The sequence below is a fragment of the Pezoporus occidentalis genome, unplaced genomic scaffold, assembly GCF_034315485.1.
Source record: "Pezoporus occidentalis ecotype Australia unplaced genomic scaffold, CSIRO_AGI_Poc_V1 ctg72, whole genome shotgun sequence".
In the NCBI taxonomy this organism is placed as follows: Eukaryota; Metazoa; Chordata; class Aves; order Psittaciformes; family Psittacidae; genus Pezoporus; species Pezoporus occidentalis.
Window position 1 is genome coordinate 2,586,837 of NW_026916072.1, and position 18,620 is coordinate 2,605,456.

At 54.7% G+C, this 18,620-nt stretch overlaps 1 protein-coding gene across 1 annotated transcript in view; it reads left to right on the forward strand.

Annotated features, from left to right (window-relative positions):
• Positions 1-2,015: 2,015 nt before the first annotated feature.
• The window catches only part of CORO2B (coronin 2B), a 34,907-nt gene continuing 18,302 nt past the window's right edge, over positions 2,016-18,620 (forward strand). Inside the window, exon 1 of the mRNA XM_062642538.1 lies at positions 2,016-2,294. Within this exon, the coding sequence (XP_062498522.1) occupies positions 2,280-2,294 (15 nt within the window). The 5' untranslated portion in view covers positions 2,016-2,279. The remainder of the gene's footprint in view (positions 2,295-18,620) is intronic.

The window sequence follows — 18,620 nt, forward strand, 5'->3', positions numbered from 1 at the left end:
CATCCATCCATCCATCCATCCATCCATCCATCCATCCATGGGATCCCGTGCCTTCCCAGCAGCCTTCCCTTTCTCACCCTACCTTCCCCAGATGTCCTAGTTCGCTGCTCCAAGCGGGTTGTTTCAATTAGCTAATTGGTGTTAATTAATCCCAGTGGCCCCAGACGGATGCAGGAGGCACAGCAGGCTCCGGGTGCTGCTGCTTCCGTGGCACAAGCGGCTGCAGCCGGAACACGTCATCTCCTCTGAGGCTTATTCGAGCCTCAGTATCCCATGTTGGTCACTTCCCAAGCTCTGCTTAGTTTTAAGCATCATCTCCATCCCCATGGAGCCTTCCTCTTCCATCCCCAGCTCCCAGGAAAATGGGCTTTTTGTTGGGAAGAGGTCATCGCTGGGTGGATCGGGAATTAGAGGTGGCTGATGTCATTAGCCCTACATTAATTGCATTAACCTTGCTCACAGTTTCCAGCCCAGCTCACCCAGAGCTTTAAAACCAGTGTTGGGGTTTAGATGAATATCAGAGGAACAGGCAGTTTGTTACAGCTCTTGGCTCAATGGTACCAGATCCATGGATGTTTTGTGGGGAGGCTCGGCACTGGAATAAACCTCACTAATCTCTCATCAGACTCTTGGCTCAATAATCCCCTTATGAGAAGGAAATCCTTTGTTTATTGGCAGAGTCCTTTTCTTTAAGGGGACCTGGCAATGCGCTTGCTATGGGCCTCAAGTATTCGTAATGCAGCAGCAATACAATAAATGGGTGCAATGCCTCATCTAACGGCTGGAGAGCTCGGTGCCGGGGCTGTATCCTGCTGCTTTCATTCCCCTGTCACCAGGAGACAGGAGCTAAAATGCTGCTTGCTCCAGGTAGCGCTTCTCTCATCTCCAGGGATATGGATCTTGAAAAACATGAGGGAATTCCTGTGTTTGTGGCTGGAGCAAGGGCATGAAGGGCGCAAGGCCATGGATATGGACATGGAGAGAGCTGGAGCAGCTCTGCTCTGGAGCCAGGCTGAGAGAGCTGGGCTGGGGCAGCCTGGAGAGGAGAAGGCTCCTGAAGGGGAGACCTGAGAGCAGCTCCAGTGCCTGAAGGGGCTGCAGGAAACCTGGAGAGGGGCTTGGGACAAGGGATGTAGGGACAGGCCAAGGGGAATGGCTTTAACCTGCCCGAGGGGAGACTGAGATGAGCTCTGAGGAAAAAATTCTTGTGTCACTTGTCACTGCCAATAATAGGGGGAAAAAATACAAATAACCTGGTATGTGAAGGGAAACAAGCACATGGATGGATGCTTATGGATGATATAGGACCATAATGGATGCTACGGGACGCTAATGGATGCTACGGGACCCTTAGGGATGCTACAGGACCCTTACGGATGCTACAGGACCCTTAGGGATGCTACGGGACCCTTACGGATGCTACAGGACCCTTACGGATGCTACAGGACCCTTACGGATGCTACAGGACCCTTACGGATGCTACAGGACCCTTACGGATGCTACGGGACCCTTACGGATGCTACAGGACCCTTACGGATGCTACGGGACCCTTAGGGATGCTACAGGACCCTTACGGATGCTACAGGACCCTTACGGATGCTACGGGACCCTTAGGGATGCTACAGGACCCTTACGGATGCTACAGGACCCTTACGGATGCTATATCCCCCTACTCGGCGAGGGACCAGGCAGCAAGGTGCGAACCCTGCAGCGCATCCCCACCTCCCGCGGCAGGAAGCCGGTGCCTGGGCTGCAGCCGCCCCGCAGCCCGTCCTCTGCGCGGTGCCGGGAGCCCGCATCCACCGACACCCGCTGCGCGCCCAGCGTGTGAGCGCGGCTCTACCCGGTCACCTCGGCCCCCCCCCGTCACTGCGCATCGCCGGGGGGGGGGTGCGGGCAGCAGGTGCGGGAACGGGAACGGTTCGGGAATTCGGGATGGCGAAGAGTTAAACAACGGGAAGTGTGTGTGTGCCCCCCCCCCCCCCCCTCGATCCCCCCCCCCGAGCTCCGTCACGGCGCGCGGGCTGACATCACCGCCGCGCGAGCACCGACGGCTGCGGCGGCTCCCCCGGGCGGGCGGTGCCGGGCTCCGGGCCTCGGGCTCCGCGCTCCGGTCCCTGCCCGTGTCCCGCCCCCCCCCCCCCCCGCTCCGAGCGCAGCGGCTCCCGCTCCCGAGCCGCCTTTTCCTCGTTGTTTTATACCCGCCCTCCTCCTCCTCGCTCCGCGCCGCGCATCTCCCGCCGCCCGCGGAGCTCCCCGAGCCCTCCGCCGCCTCCCGCATGACTGTCACCAAGGTAAGGAGCGGCCGCCACGGCTCGCTGCTGCGCGGCCCTCAGCCCTGACACCCACTGCGCGGTCCTGGCCGCCCGCAAGGTGCCGCGCAGGGCAGCGGAGCGGGGCCAATTCCTTCTAATTCAATTCAATTCTATTTTATTTTATTTTATTTTATTTTATTTTATTTTATTTTATTTTATTTCATTTTAATTTATTTCATTTTATTTTTAATTTCATTCCTTTTATTTTATTTTAATTTAATTTTACTGTATTTGCATTGTATTTTTAATTTCTATTTTATTTCAATTTTGTTATTTTATTATTTTCCGTTATTCTATTATTTAATTTTTATCCTTTATTATATTTTTATTAATCTCTTTTATTCTGTTTTATTTTTATTATTTAATTATATTTACTTTTGCTACTTTATTACTTATTTTCTATTATTATTCATCTTATTATTTATCACCCATTTGTGTTCGTTTGCACTGATTTATGACGTTATTTCATCGTGGTTTATTGTTTTCCTGCCTCTCCCTCCTGCTCCCCCCCCCTCCATCCCCCCCCCGGCTCGCTGCTGTGCTGCATTTTTAACCCTTGGAGGTTATACCCGGGGGGGCCGGGGCGAGCGGAGCCCCCCCCCAACACGGACTGGCCCCACTTGGGGCCGCTTGCCAGCGCTGCTGGTGCCCCGACCCTGAGCCTCTACAGGTGGCTGCTGGCCTGGGGAGTGGGGGAACGGACACCCTGGGAGTGGGGGGGGCTGCGGGGTGCGAGGGGCTGAGCAATTCCCCCCCAACAGAGCTGGTGGGTGTGGGAGGTGATGGGGAGCTGCTGGGCCCCCACATCGCTGCGCCGAGGTTGTGCCAGGGGGATGCTGCGTTCAGGGTGGTCCAGAGCCCTGAGCTGGGTTAGTGCGACATGGAACGGAATGGCAGCATCCAGAGGGAAGGGGCCGCCTCCGGGCTGTGGAGCCGTGGGGAGCAGAGCAGTCCACGCTGGACCTGCTTGACCCAAGCCCTCCTCACTCCAAAGAGCCTGGAGAGCATGCCCAGGCTCCCCAGTGAAGGGGAGGAATCCCTCTCTCCCATCATTATCCTTAACAAATAACTTGCATTTTGCCCGCTGGGCTTTTGCTGGGCCGCCACCAGCGTTTGCATTTGTTGTTGTGCGTTTCCAAGCACCCCGTGCTGCATCCATGGCTGTCCCACAGCATCTGCGTTCAAGACAAAGCGTGTTTCCAGCTTGTCTGGGTGCTGAGGGAGGGGTGGAGGGAAAGAGGGAGGGATGGATGGACCCGAAAGGTCAATTGGGTTACAGGAACTACAAACTGGCATCAAGTGTCGTGGTTTTAAGCCAGGCTGGCTAATTTGTAGTGCTCATTAAGAGGAGTTTTGCTGAGTGCAAATAGCTCTATTCAGAGCTACGCTGAGAAAGGGCCGGAGGGCGAAGGGAAAGCACCTTCAGTAGGATGGGGAAGGAGCCTGCTGTTGGATTTCAGGGAATGGGGGTGCAAAATGGGAAGATCCATGTCATGTGCACAGAGCAGGCTTTTGCTCAAGCACTGTAAAGCTCTAATGAACCCTATAAACTTTATTTCCTGTAATATGGACTGTCTTGATGTCAAGAGCAGCGTCTGACGTGCCACAGCATCAGGCCACAGGCATGGACCCCAGCACCGAGGTGGTGAATGTGTCCTTCACTTGCTGGTCCTTCCCATAGTACCCAGGTGGATGTGGTGTGGGAAGAAGAGAGTGGCACAAGCACGTGTGGGAGAGGAGATGCTTTTCCATGTGCTTTTGGCTGCCAGGACTCAGTGCAAAGGGAAGAGTCCAGTGACCCAAGGTTATGGGGGAAAAGAGGGTTTGGGGACCAGGAATCATGTGTGTGTTCCCACAGTGGGGCAGGTGAAGGGGACTTCGGGGGTCTGCACCCTGCCCAGCAGCAGGTGTCCAACTAACACCAGTACAGCCCACAGATCCCAGTGCCCTCAGGGGGAGGCATCTACAGCGTTCCTGCAACTGCTTCCACGCTGGAAACAGGAGCCATGGGCAGGACTTTGCCAGTATTCCCGAGCAATTGATCCTTAGGGAAAAACTGGTTTGAGAACGAAGTGTGGGTGCTGACGCCAGGCAGAGCTGGGGAGGCATGGAATGCTTCTCTTGGTGGGGGGGTTGGAAGGGAAGAAGGGGGCAGGAATATCTGCTGTCAGGATGTGCAACAAGCTGTTTGCATCCCTGTCCCAAGCCACCCCCTTCCCTCCCACAGGAGGAAGTGCAAGCAAGCGGCAGCATCCCAGACCTCGCTCTGCTGGGGGAGTTTGCTACCCAGGAGAGTTTACACGGGTGATAAACAGATGGAGGAAGGCCGATGGAAATGCAGGAAGAGCCCACGCCTCATGCTCAGGGAGCTGCCCAAACCCTGCAACGCTCCCCTGGCATCGTGGCACGGCAGGGTGTTGCATTGTATGGCAAAGCACGCTGCTGCATTGTATGGCATGGCATTACGAGCCAGCAAGGTGGTGGCGTAGGCATCAGCTGAGAAGATGCTGTAGGCATCAGGGGCAACTTCATCCCTGCTGCAGCTGGTCCTGCGGGGGCCTGGGGCTCAGGTTTGGTCTCTGTTGCTTGCAAACATCAAAGCAGCCCAAATGTGATGGAGCTAAATCAATCTGCAGCAAAGAGTGCTGACAGGTCAGGTCCCATGGCAGGTGCCTGCTTTAGCAGGGCTGGGTGAGTGATTCCTCATCCTGGATGAGCTTCTCCTCGTGCGGAAGAGCACGGAGCCAGGCAGGGCTCGGGATGTGAGTTACAGGATGGAGAGCCAAAGCGGGAGCGAAGAACCCACGCTGGGCTCTCCCCATTCAGTTGCCATCCAAAGGCTAACGGGCTCTTTGGGAATACCCAAGTGGGAATCCTGTGGCCGGGGAGGAGCTTGGCAAATTGAACCTCGGAGCATGGGTTGCGCTGGGTGTGCTTTGGCAGGCAGAGGCATGGCAGAAGTCCCTTGGGATATCAATGGTGCTTCCAGCTCCCGCCCATCACCAGAGGCGGTTTCCAAAGCCCTAAATAGAATTAACCATGAACACACGTTACTGGGGCCTGGGGGGGGGTGCATTTGGGGAATGGAGTTTTCAAATGACCGGAGGGTTTACATGGAAGATGCAGTTTAAAAGTGGATGCATCCGGGAGGTCCCATGGTGAATTATCCCGTGCTTTACCGTGTATTAATTGGTGTTAAGTCATTAAAGCCACGCTGCCGAGACAACAGCTCATCCTCATAGCTCAGCAAGCAGAGGAAGCCAAAAAGTCGGAGAGGAAACTGTAACCATGGCCTGTCATGATCACACTAAATGAAGAATGCTCTAAGCCAGGTAAAATAGTAGTTACTGCAGAGGCCCTTGATGGAGATGGCGTGGTTCCAATGCCATGATGCTCCTGATGGCAAGTCACGGTGTCCTCTGCTTGGTGATCAGGGCAGCTTTAAATAGGCTGGGGCAAATGCTGATCCCATGGAAAAGCTGATACTGATTCAATCAATAGGAAGCTCGATTGGAGGCACTGGGCCATGCTATCAGGGGAAATGGCTTTGCAGCAGCAAGGTAAGCCCAGCTTGACTTTATTGCCAAGGAAATAAGGGGTGAAGCCTTCTGTAGGTGGTTTGATAAAGACGAATTTGATGAAGCACTCTGTGTGCTCTGATGCTTGAGAACTGACTCCAAACGAGAGTAATAAAACTCCAGGTAATGGATTAGGTGCTGGATAGGCAACATGTCTAGAAAATAAATTTGATTAATTGCATGAACATCTCTAGATTAATGCATTTATTCTTACATGGGATTTTGCCCATGGTGTTCAGAACAATAGGGCTCCTTTAACTCTTGGTCTATGCAGAGCCGAGCTGCTGGCACAGTGCTGGGATCAAGGGCAGATGCTCTTCCCGGTGGGAGCGAGCCACGGAGGCAGCAGCGAAGGTGGATGTGGGAGTAGTGGGGCTTCTTGCTGCTCCAAAATCCCTGTCCTTCCGGCGATGTGGCAGTAGGAAAAGCCTCCCTCATTTGGGCTGCCCAGACACGAATAAGTCATGGTGCAAAGTGGATTCCTGAGGGGGATTGGAGGCAGGCAGGGAGGATGCTGGCTCTTCTGGAGGAGCTCCTTTGCAGCACGTGATGGGTGGCAATCACATAATGGTGCCAGGGCTGGAAGGAGGCAAGGGGATCACATTGCTCACCAGCTGGAGCGGGCTGGAACAAGGCACTCAGCCCTGAGCTGCTCGTGAAGCACAGAACAAACCCCCTTGTCTCCAACAGCGTGGATGTTCCCTGATCTTTAGCTTTGGAGGGCTGGGGACGAGCATAACGGGCTGCTTTGAGCCTAAAAATGGAAGCTCCCGTTTCAAGCAGCATTGCTCTCATCAAAGGCAACTTGTCTGGCCTGCAGCTTTGCAATGAGTTTTAATTGCGACTCAATGCAGCATTAATCTGGCGCTCTAACATCGCCTGTCCGCGGCCAGCAGGCTGGCCGGGCTCTGTAATTCATACCCTGCAGAGGCAGCGCGGGGTCAGCCCCCCTCTTCTCCTCCTTCTTTGCATGGAAATTTTATCAAACGCTGAATAGTTCAATTCATTACGGCCAGGATCGGATCCCGGATTCCCATCTCCCGACTCAGTGTGTCATCCCCCGAACCTGGCAGCAGCAAAGCCTACGTGCCGGAGCCCCCCCCAAATCCATGAATCCCATCGCTCCCGCACCAGGCTCGGCTCCCAGAAACCCCGCGCTCCTTTGTTCATCGCAGAGCTGTTGGCAAAGCCCCTTCGCTGCGGCTCTCAGAGCCCTGAGCATCACTGGGGAGAGCCTTGGGAGCAAAACTGGGCTGAGGCCGGGCTGGAGCAGCCGAAGATGGTGCTTGAGTTGAAGGCAGTAGGGAAATAGGGTTCAACAGGGCTAAACCCTTCAGACCTGAGCCCAGGTTGGGGTCTTGCTGTGGCAAGGAGGTGGAGAGCGCAACAGGGACCCTGCTTGATGGGGAACCGGGGTGGTGAAGGGTGATAGCCACCTCTCTGCCCAGAAAATAAGGGTTTCCAACCTGTTTCTCCATGGAAGCACCTGCTCCTGCTCAGCGCAGGGATGGGAGGTGTGCCTACAAGCATCCGGGGGCCAACTGTAGCCCCTGTCTTCCCGACGGGATGTGGGTCTGGATTTTCCCCTCAGAGTGCTGGTTTCTTCCACCTGCTGTGTGAATCCCTCAACAACCTGTTGGGAAAAACCCTTATGGGAAAATCCTTACCTGCCTCCTGCACCAGAGAGTTGGGAACAGCCACATTCCAGACAAAAAAGCCCCATCAGGGTCAGGGTCATCCTGGGGATGTGCACTGGGTATAGGCAGGTGCCAGTGCCGGGCACCGCTGTCACAGAGCAGATGCTGCTTGGGTTTGGTGACAGGAAGGACCTAAAAGGCTGGATCCTGGAGTTGTAGGGGTGCTGGGTGCCAAAGCCTGAGCTGTCAGCGATGCACAGAGGGTCCCTTTGCAGCCATTGCCAACCCTTTGCACAGCCCAGCCCTGAGCATCCTGCTCTCTGCCTGTACAGTAGCTGCTATAAATTCCCAAGGGAACAATGGCCTCTTTGTCCATGCACAGCTCCATCCTCCTCATGCCTGCCCCAAGGCACACTGGCTGGAGGAGATCCGGAGTGATGGGGGCCACATCCTCACCCATCCACCAGGATGATGTTTGGAGATTCCATGGCTGCAGGACCTGTGGCTGCAGGCGTGGTGGAGCCATCCCCATGCCAACAGCCAGCATCCAGAGCCTCTGCATTGGGTGCTTTGAGACTCGATATTCCCAATGGTGAATGAGGGATGGCTCAGCCCGATGAAACCCCTCCTCTCAGCGGGATTAAGCAGCAGTTTCGCAGTGAGGGGCCTGGAATTAATCTTAATATCATTAGGAATTAGCTGCCTGCAGCTGCACTGGCACCGGCGGCTGCACCCCCGCTGCATGTTGGCACCCAGCATCCCTCCAGTGCATTTGGTGCAGCCAAGATTCAGGCTTCGTGCCCAGTGGGGCAGGCAGCGGCGGTGCGGTTTGAACTAAAGGGTTTCCCTTTGTTCCAGGATCGAGGAGCACCCACGTTTCTCTGATCCCTGTGTCCGTTCCTGGGTGTCCGGAGGCACCTCAGCCCGCGAGGCAGAGCAGGGCAGGTGAGGATCCCGATGGACCTCGGTGGGCATGGAGAGGGATGGAAACAGCCCAGGGACATGTTACCGTGCCCAGCAAACCCTCAGCCATCCCAGAGGGACAGGCAGCAGTTGTACGGCCTGGAAAGCATTCCTTATTGAGTGCAGGAGCAGCTCTCCTCCTCCCAGGGTTTGACCCTATATCCCAATGAAGCTTTGTACATCAGCTGAGAGCAGATCCATGGAAAACTCTGTCCTTGTGGAAATGCTGACTCCTTTAAGCAGCCACCCAAAAAGCCGAATGTACAGAAATAGTGCTTGGGTGAACATGGGTGAGCTGTGGTGTGCAGTGAGCATCCGTGCGAGCGCAGGTGGCTCCTGTGCCTTCCCAAGGGATTCACAGTGAATCCCCATCAAACAGAGTCACTTTGGCTGCTCTCAGAATTATATAAAATGCAAAGAAACGCAGTTCTGGAGCAGTCTGTGCTAAAAACCAAGGAGAAACGGGGAAAAGGCGAGATTTGAGGAATGTGGGTGCATCACAGAGCAGGGGAGGAATGTCGCAACTGTTCCTCCCTGAGCTTCCGGGCGCCTGAAGAACACGGCTCCCTTTCACTTGCGGGGATGGGTTCCCTCTTCCTGGCTGCTGGGGCACAGGGAAGGGCTTGTCCGGACTCCAGCTCCCTGTTGGGCACGGGGCAGGCTGGTGATGGGGGCTCGGTGCCTCCCGCATCCCGTGGTGGATGCGACCTCCATGCACGCAGCTGCTGGCAGTGGCAGGCAGTGGGTTTCCGAAGCCTGAAGCCTTCAGAAGGTTGTGGTGTGTTTGTTTCTTCTTTCTTCCTGTTGTTTTGCTTCAATTCCTTCTTTTCCCTTTACCCCCAACTGGGACAAACTTCCCCCAAAACCACCCTGTGGTTCTGTAAGCTGCACGTGAGCCAATGGCCCTGTGAGGGAACGGCTGCGATGGGAAAGGCGCAACCAGAGCTCAGGCTGCGGGATGCTGCCCCATGGCCCGAGGACCCCCCGGATGCTCATTTCCAGGGAAGGTTTAGGGTGGAAAGCAAGGCGCTGTCTCCCTGCTTTACAGAAGTCCTGTTTGCCAGGATAAATGGGTTTCAGTGGTTCATGTCCCAGCTGGGGCTTGGTAAGGATGTTTTCCGGCTATCACAGAAGCAGGAATGCTGGTGTTCCGGCACTCCTTTTTACCTGGATTTTTTCCCCCTTAACATCTCCCCAAGCAGTTTCTTACCATAGGGTCCAGCAGCCACCCTTCTCCCTGCCATCCTGCAGCTCTTCAATCCCCATCCGGGTGGCTTTTCACTTCCTTACCATTGAAGAGCTGGTTGCCTCCAGAGGGGTAGGATTTAGGGCACCCTCCCTTTCTCTTGTTATACAGCAGCCCTGTTTATTCTGCTTAACACTGCTGGATCCTGCCTGGAAAAACCCTGGTGCAACCAAGTCTCTTCTCAATGATGTGTGATGGGATGTGAAACAAGCCTCATGGATGAGCTCCTGGCTCCGGTACCTGCTCATCCCAACACGTGAACAGGGACTGGTTTTCCCCCTCTCAGGGTTTCCTAAAACATTCCCAAGCTGAGAAGAAGCTGCAATGTTTTGCACTCAAGGAAACGTTATTCCAAGGAGCTGGAGGAGGGAGGAGAGTGAAATCCTGTGGTCAGTGACCCAGGGCAGCGCCGGGGGCCAGAAATGCTTTGTGCTCCATCAGGATGTTTCCTCTGGCTTCGCCGGGTGGGAAGGAGTTGGGAAACAGAGTGGGAGGAAAACTGCTTGTTTACAGAGCCTATGGATGAGCGTGAGATTTGTGCTGCTTCTCAGCGCACGGGCCCAGGAGAGGTTTGGTTTTTCTCCTACTGAAGCCTTGCTGGGGGGGGGGGGGAAATGGTCCAAAATGGGGCCCCCGCTGGTACCACAAATGCTGGTGCCAGGGATGCTTTTCGCATCATTCCCAAGTAGTCCGTGACAGCAGTGGGACCCTGTGGAGCGCCTGGGGACAGTGGGAAGCAGCGCTGTGGCCGCAGAGGGATGGGGACTCACGGGGACAGCCCGGCCCCGTGGCCATTGCACATCTGGCCTCGCTTGGTGCTTGTTTCCCAGCGGTTCAGGAGGAGGAGAGGCTCTTCCCAGGCAATCCGGGCCCGCTAGAAAGAAGACAACATTGAAGAGCTGAACTCCAGGGAAATCCCAGTCACTTCCTTCCAGGCTGGAAAACACTCAGCTGGCAGATAGGCTTTGGAAACGTTCATCTCCCTTTTGTCCTTTGTGTAGTCTGCGGTGATGGGATTCATCCTTAGTGTTTGTAAAACCATCTCCCAACGGAATGGCAGCATTCCCTGCCATGGAGCGGCCTGTGAAACACCCCCAGCACCTCTGCTTCCCCACAGCAGGGGTTCAGCTTTGCCGTGCATCTGCACCCTCATCCCCATCACTGCTGCGCAGCTGTACCAGGCAGGGTGAAGGGGCCGGAGGGGATGGGGACATGAGAGCCTGCTTCGTAGCACCACGCTTTTCTGTGAGGCCCCGCTCAGAGCGCTTATTCCGGTGTTTATTAGAGCCCAAAAGGTGTTTCCTGCGGTGGGTGCAGAGCTGAAGCCATTCGCTCGGCTTCCCTCTGCTGCTCCAGCTGCTTGTGCCATCAGCCGGGCCCATAAATAAGGAGAAAACAAGGAACTTTGCTGATTGCTGCAGGATTTGGGTCTCCAGAGTGTTGTCAAGAGCAGGCTGGAGGGCTCTCCACTGCCCCGTGGGTTGTGCATGTGTAAAGGGCTGATGGGGATGGGGGCATGGAGTCTCCCATCCTGGTACAAACACACAAAGATGTTCCAGCATCACAGAGGTGGTTCAAACAGAGCCGGTGGGGTGGGCTGAGATGGGAGCAGGAGATCTCTCTCCCTGCATGGCTGATTCATCTTTCCCCCCTGAGAGAAGAGGGGGCTGAAGAGATGCATGAATAGATGTTGCTTTACATCCTGCTGCTGGTTCCGGGGTTTCTGGACAGGTTAATGAGCACCTTAACTGTGCATGAGTCAGGTAATGTGCCCTGTACATAAGTGCTTCCATTTGCTCTCAGGAGCAAAAATTGTATTGAAATCACTTATTACTTTGTTCTCTAGAAGAATAGGCTGAGAGAGCTGGGCTGGGGCAGCCTGGAGAAGGGAAGGTTCCTTAAAGGGAGACCTTAGAGCAGCTCCAGTGCCTAAAGGGGCTGCAGGAAACCTGGAGAGGGGCTTGGGCCAAGGGATGTAGGGACAGGCCAAGGGGAATGGCTTTAACCTGCCCGAGGGGAGACTGAGCTGAGCTCTTAGGCAGAAGCTCTTCCCTGTGAGGGTGCTGAGGCGCTGGCACAGGGTGCCCAGAGAAGCTGTGGCTGCCCCATCCCTGGCAGTGCTCAAGGCCAGGTTGGACACAGGGGCTTGGAGCAAGCTGCTCCAGTGGAAGGGGTCCCTGCCCGTGGCAGGGGTTGGAGCTGGAGGAGCTTTAGGGTTCCTTCCAACTGAAACCATTCCATGGTTCTAACAAAGCCGGCGGTGGTGCACGTTTGTCCTGAGCGGGGCTGGCAGGTGAGGGTCACTGCTCATGGCTCACGGAGCTCATCCTCATGTCCTGCCACCAGCGATGCTCCAGCTCATGCCAGAATCACCCGGGAGCATCCCAGCGTGGGTTTGGCTCCTGCCCTGCACTGCAGGCATGAAGGGTTTGTGTGTTCTGCTTCGCCCCCCCCGGGATGGCGAATTGGATGTCCCTGCTCTCCCTGCCTGCATGAGCTCTTGTCGAGTCAATGAGGGACCTCCACAAGCCTAGTGTGCTGGGGAGGGGGGGCAGGCACAGCAGCCTGGTGAGCGTCCTGCACAGGGCATCTTGATAAGGCAGGGACAGGGAGATGCACAGAAACAGCAGCACAAGCAAGGCGAGAGCCCAACCCGCTGCCTCTGCTCTGAACGCCCCTTGGCACAAAGGAGAAACCACTTTATTTACACCAGGGACTTGTTTCTGAGCTGCTTCTGCTGCGTTTAAATCAACCTCGGCTTGCGAATGCACCCAGATGCCCCGGCCGAAGCATCAGTCGTGGGGCAGCGCTGGGTCTGGGCTTGCAGGCAGGTTTGGTGCCTGCATTGTGCCTCCCTGCTGCCAGAACGCGTTGCCCTCGGCGGTGGAATTGCCATTATAATGAAGCAGGGGATGCGCCGAAGTGTTAAATCTTACCGAGCCTCGTTAGCGTGAAAGCCATTAACGTGAACAAAAGCCGGTTTCAAGGTTGGATTGAGAAGCATCAGAGCCTTAGAGATTGAAATCAGCGTTTGTTTGGTTCTGATCTAATGCGCACGGAACAATGAGCATTTGATGACTAATCCTGGCGATGCTGGGTGTCTTATCGAAAAATAGATGCTTCATTTCAAGCTTTTCCTTAGGGAGCAGCAGAATTCCTCCACGCAGGCTTTGCTAACGCAGACCCCATCTCTGCGTGGAGAGGAGACGGGGCAGGACACAGCTCCTCCTTGTGCATTTTCCCCTCTGGGAGTCGAATATACGGGCTGTGCTCAAGCAAAGCGATGAGGTTGGGGCAGGAGGTGGCTTTGGGGGACTCCCCTACGGTACAGTGATTGCAGGAATGGTGTTCTGATGTTTGCCAGTGTTGATTTAGGCTACAAGGACAGCTCTGCTCGTCCCAGTGCTTCGCAGGTCTCCCCCTCAGGTCCATGGTCAATAGGCACCGTATCCTTAGGGAAGGGGTTTAATCCCTGCCACGGGCAGGGACCCCTTCCACTGGAGCAGCTTGCTCCAAGCCCCTGTGTCCAACCTGGCCTTGAGCACTGCCAGGGATGGGGCAGCCACAGCTTCTCTGGGCACCCTGTGCCAGCGCCTCAGCACCCTCACAGGGAAGAGCTTCTGCCTTATCTCCAACCTAAATCTGCCCTAAATCCAATCTAAACCCCAGTGAAAGAGCCCTGATTTCCCATTAAAAACCTCTCCAAGGCCATAGGAGAGTGCCACAGCCCCCATCACCTCTCCAGCACAGAAGAAGGGCTCCCACTGCACCAGGGCTGGGGGTTATTGCCAGCCCCCCTCCAAACCCACTGCTCTGTACAGGTGAAAGCAGGAATTCATTCCTCAGAAAGCTCCTGTGATTGAGGCAGATGAACTGGCGCTATATATAGGAATTATTGTTAGGGATTACAGAGCTCTGGAACTGCCTCTTGCAGCGTTCGGGGCTCTTTGCACAAGCTCTGCCTCCCGGCTGCTGTTGCTAAGAGTCCCGAGCCTTGAAAAGATGCATTTAAAAGTAACCACATTGAGACAAGCCCCGTGTCCTGCTGCTCCTGGTAGGCACAGCCTGGAGCTGCTGAAAAGCCTCCAAACTGGGGCTGGATTCTTTTGCTCCTTGGTTCCTTTTATTCCAGGCGAATGGCAGAGCTGTTCCCGAGGGATGCGGGATGAGCTGGTCCCTGTGGGGTTTGTGTGTGCTGCCGGGTTAGAGCTGCCTGCCCCATGGCATCTGGCTGATGGGGTGCGGGTACCAAGCCTCCATCCTATGGAAAACCCCGCAAGATACGAAGTTGTCTGGGTTTGTGTTAATGGAATTGCTCCAGAAGCTGCTCTCTGCTGCGAAACTGAACGAGGGGCTGAAACACCCATTTGAAAGCTCATTTCCCTCTCTTCAAGAAGCAGGAGCTCGCAGGCTGCCCACAGTGGGGCAGCTCTGACCCCTCTGCAGCCACAGAGCTGTTTTGCTCCTCATCCCTGGGAGCTCCCCTTTTTCTTGCTCGTGTGTCAGCCCTGCGATACGCGATGGAATACTGCAGCTCCTGGGATAGCTGGGGAACAGAGGCAAGTCAGATCCCTGTCACCTCCTGCATGGACCAGCCTGCTACAGGCTTCAGCTGCTCCTTGGCTTCATCACCTTAACCCAGCCCTGTGGGTATGGAAAATCTCTTGCTGACTGACCTACATCTCATGCTCCTGTCCATCTTCTCCCTGTATCTGCTTATGCAGTGGGGCAGGATGGCAGTAAGATACCGATGCAACCCTTCAGAGGTGCAGGGAGTGCGACAGGCTTCACCCAGAGCTGCAAACCCCGGGCCCCTCACCTGTAACACTGCTCCTGGGGTGCTTCCCACCTCCAGGTCTGTGTTTGCCCCTGGTTTTGAGGAACAGCTCGGAAGTGACACACAAACCCTTCTCTGCCTTGCTCCTCAACGGGATATTTCAGCTGCAGGCAGGATGTTCCCCAGCCCGGGTGCAGATATCCTTGCTCCCATTATGAAACCTCAATGAGCTGCTTTGTTCTTTTGTTTAGAGAGGAGGAGCGGGATGGCAGCGCTGCCCATCCTCCTCCTCCCATCCAGGGGTACTGGGGGGAGCAGATGCTCAGCACTGACCTGCATCACTGCTCAAGGCTTCCCAATGCGCAGCTTTCTGCTCTAACTTGTTGCCAAAAGAGGTTTCCTCCTTCCGGCTTGGGATCTGGGACACACTCATCCCCTCAGGCACTTAAAGAAGCCGAACGTTGCAATGAGCCTAAAAACACCGGAGCGGAGCGGAGCGTTTCTCTGTTTGTTTCATGAGGCTGATGGTGATGCTGGATGCTGTGATTTATTTCATTGCCTCACTTCAAAGTGCTTGATGGCATTCTTGGGGTTTGTGTAACTTCTGCTCGAAACAAGGGACGAGGTTTGTAATGGAAGGAAAAACCAGAGTCCAAGAATAACGCAGGACTAGAGTGAACCCTGGAAACGGTGGCACGTGGGTCCGAGTCCAGAGATGGATGGAAATGACTCCTATAAATCAATAATATTCCTTTTAATGCCTCTGAGCCATGGAGAGTGAGGTGATGGAAAAATAAAACCACCCGTTAGCATCGGGAGAACGCGGGGATTTACTCAAAAAGCGAGTTTCATAGGAACTGCATATTGAAGGATTGAAAGGCTAGGGATAACAGCTTCCAGAGCTGCTGGATGCGGCGCAGGAGCTGGGCCCTTGATAAAAGCAGCTCAATCAGAGCCATTGCTCCAGGAACATCTGTGGCTTCATGCACGTGCACCAGGGCAAGAGGCACACAGGAGCTAAAATGAGCTTCCAGCATCCCCCATCTTCCCTGAATTCACCCCGTTTCCTTTTCCCATTTCTCTGTTTCAGAGCACAGCAAAGTGTGGTCATAGAGGGGGGGATGATTTGCAATGGGATCGATGAGTTCTGAACAAACACAGTTTTAAGTCAAAGGAGTTGTGAGTGAGAAGGAAAAGGTAAAGAAATTTGGGGAAAAAAACCCAACCAAGAGTCTGAAATGCTGCTCATCTCCATGGGTGCTGAAATGCAAGGGTTTAAGTTCAAGGTGAAGACAGCAATGCAATCATAGTCACCAGCTGGTTTGGGTTGAAAGGGGCCTTAAAGCTCCTCCAGCTCCAACCCCTGCCATGGGCAGGGACCCCTTCCACTGGAGCAGCTTGCTCCAAGCCCCTGTGTCCAACCTGGCCTTGAGCACTGCCAGGGATGGGGCAGCCACAGCTTCTCTGGGCACCCTGTGCCAGCGCCTCAGCACCCTCACAGGGAAGAGCTTCTGCCTAAGAGCTCAGCTCAGTCTCCCCTCGGGCAGGTTAAAGCCGTTCCGCTCTTTAAGTCCCTCTTTAAGTGTTGGGGAAGGTCCCATCCCCTTGAGCACACCAATGCCACCACATCTGGGCCATGGCCAATGTCCCCACACCCTGTGGGACACGGGATGCTTCAATCTCCACATGCAAACCCCATCCAAAGCGCCCAGCACCACTACCGTGCCCCTGGGAGGAAGCTCAGGGCAGAGGGATCAGGGTGGAATCGGGACTGGTCTTTTCCAGCCTTTCCTCTCCTGCTTTGTCTCCCTCCTTTGGGGAAGGGGCTGTTTCCTCAGCACCATCTGCAAAATGCTCTGTGCTGCATCACACCACAACATCCCACATCTCCCCTCCTCGCCTTCAAAAGCCTTCCCCAGGAAATAGGATGTTTGTTCAGCTCCAAACTCCAGCATTCCTCCTGCTCTGAGCCTGGAAACCCCAGGGAGCGAAGGACTCCGCAAAGGAATATGCGAAAGGAAAATAAATAAGTAAATAACACAACCATGTCCCATTGGAAGCTACACCACTGCTCTGGATTGCAGAGCCTGCGAGATAGGGGACTTCCATCCTCCTGGCTAGAAAAATCACCTGGTTTTCAACAGCTTTCCATCATAAAGTGGGGTTTCTTGTGGAACTACGTATTCTGCTGGGAAGACATCCTGCATGGAGCCTGTCAGCAGCCACGTTTGCACATAGGGGCTGTGCGTCACCGTTTGCGTGATGGTTTTTCATTGATTCTCTTCTTCCTGGCATCCCTTAGGTCACTCGAGGGCCTTGTGCTCTCTCTGCGTCCTTTGGGAGCAGTTGGGTGCCAGGGAAATCTTCCTGGATAGAGCTGTGGTGTCCAAGGGGCTGCTGCTCCTTCTGCCATCCCCTGCATGCTTGGAAGCTCCATGAGATGTCCCTGTCTGCAGCACCAGTTTCAAAGCGAAGGTCGAAGTATTTATAGTGGGGAAAAATAAGTGGAGGAATGAATAATGCAGTGAAGTGGGAAACCAAAGCTGGCATCTGCTTGGAAACTCAAAGTTTTCAGCAAGCTGGAACTGAGACATCAATTACAACACCCAAACGGGATAATGCGATGGGAAATAATCCAAACGGGAGAATCCAGATGGGAAAGTGGTGGTTTTATTTTGGCCAGAACATCTTTCTAGGTTTCTGGTTGTAGGCAATGCCTATGCTGTGGCTGTAAATGACTTTAAATCCCCCATCAGCATGAAACTGTCCCATCAGCTGCGTTTCCCCGCTCCTCCCCATCCAAAGGCTGGTGCTCCCTGATACCGATGGGGCCGGAACCCCCTGGCTCTCCCTGTGGCACGGGATCTATTCCTGCCTTGGGAAGGCCACCTCCAGCTTCCAAAGCCAAGGATCTGCAGGAAGGGGCCCATCCGGGAGCCTCCCGCAGCACAATGTGGGCTCTGGGCAGCCCTGAGCAGGGATTTTGCCGTTGTTTCCAGGCTGCCTCAGCCCTGAGGCCGTGGGATGATGTGAGGCTGGGATACAGGAAACACCGGCTGAGGTTAAGGGAAAGGAACTCTGGGTTTCTCTAACGACACAGGCACTTGGGCTTATTCCTTCCTCCCAGCGTGGCAGGGGCTGAATGGAGCCTGGCCCTGCCTTTGGAGAAGGAATAGAACAGGGAGGGGTGGGGAAAAACAGATGCAAAAGATGCTGGCGCAGCATCACCCTGGTGGTTGGGGACCACAGGGAACACGGAGCACCCACAGCACACATGGGAGGACCCACGTGAAGGGTAAAACCCATCTCGGGGCTTCTTGGAGCTTATTTGTGCGGGTGCATTGCTTCGTTAGGTTGAATGTTTCTGGATGCAGAAACTATTGGGAGCCTCTTTTCTGCTGCCCCACAGGGTCAGAGGGGTTTCTGCAGTGGGGCACATGGGTTTTCTCCTCCGTGGGGACATGCTATGGGGCATCTGAAGAGTTTAGAGGGGGAAAAACGGGGAAAAAGCCCATTTTGGTAGATTATGGGGCTTTTTTTTTTGCAGTCGGTCTGGAACAGAGGGGCACAGACAGCAGAAACAAGAGCAAAATCAAAGTCTGGGGACCACGGAGCAAATCGGGAGCTTCAAACGCCAGCAAAACACATTTTAGTGCTGCATTTACACAATAAAAGGTTACATTTCAATGCGAGAACCGCTCAGACAAAGGAAGATGCAAGAGGGAAACGCAGTGAAAGCCGCTCCTCAGGCTGCGCTCCCGTTTCCCCTTGCCCTGCCTGGCTCCGAGCGCTTGGGTCGGTTTGGCAAAGATCCCCAGGGCTTTCTTGGACGTGAGTCTGCGTTTTTGCAGAGCAGAAATGCCTCCAGCTGAATAAAAAAAAAGCAATTCTCTGCTCTCGTTTTGGGTTAAATCCGCGGGGATCTGTGTCCGTTCTCCTTGCAGCCTGGGGATGGCCGAACCCCTGCTACTCCTCGCTCTGCCTTTTGCCCCCGTTGAGCTGATGAGCTTAGAATCATGGAACGGTTTGGGATGAAGGGACCTTAAAGCTCCTCCAGTTCCAAGGGACACCCTCCACTAGAGCAGGTCGAACACTCGGTGCTCC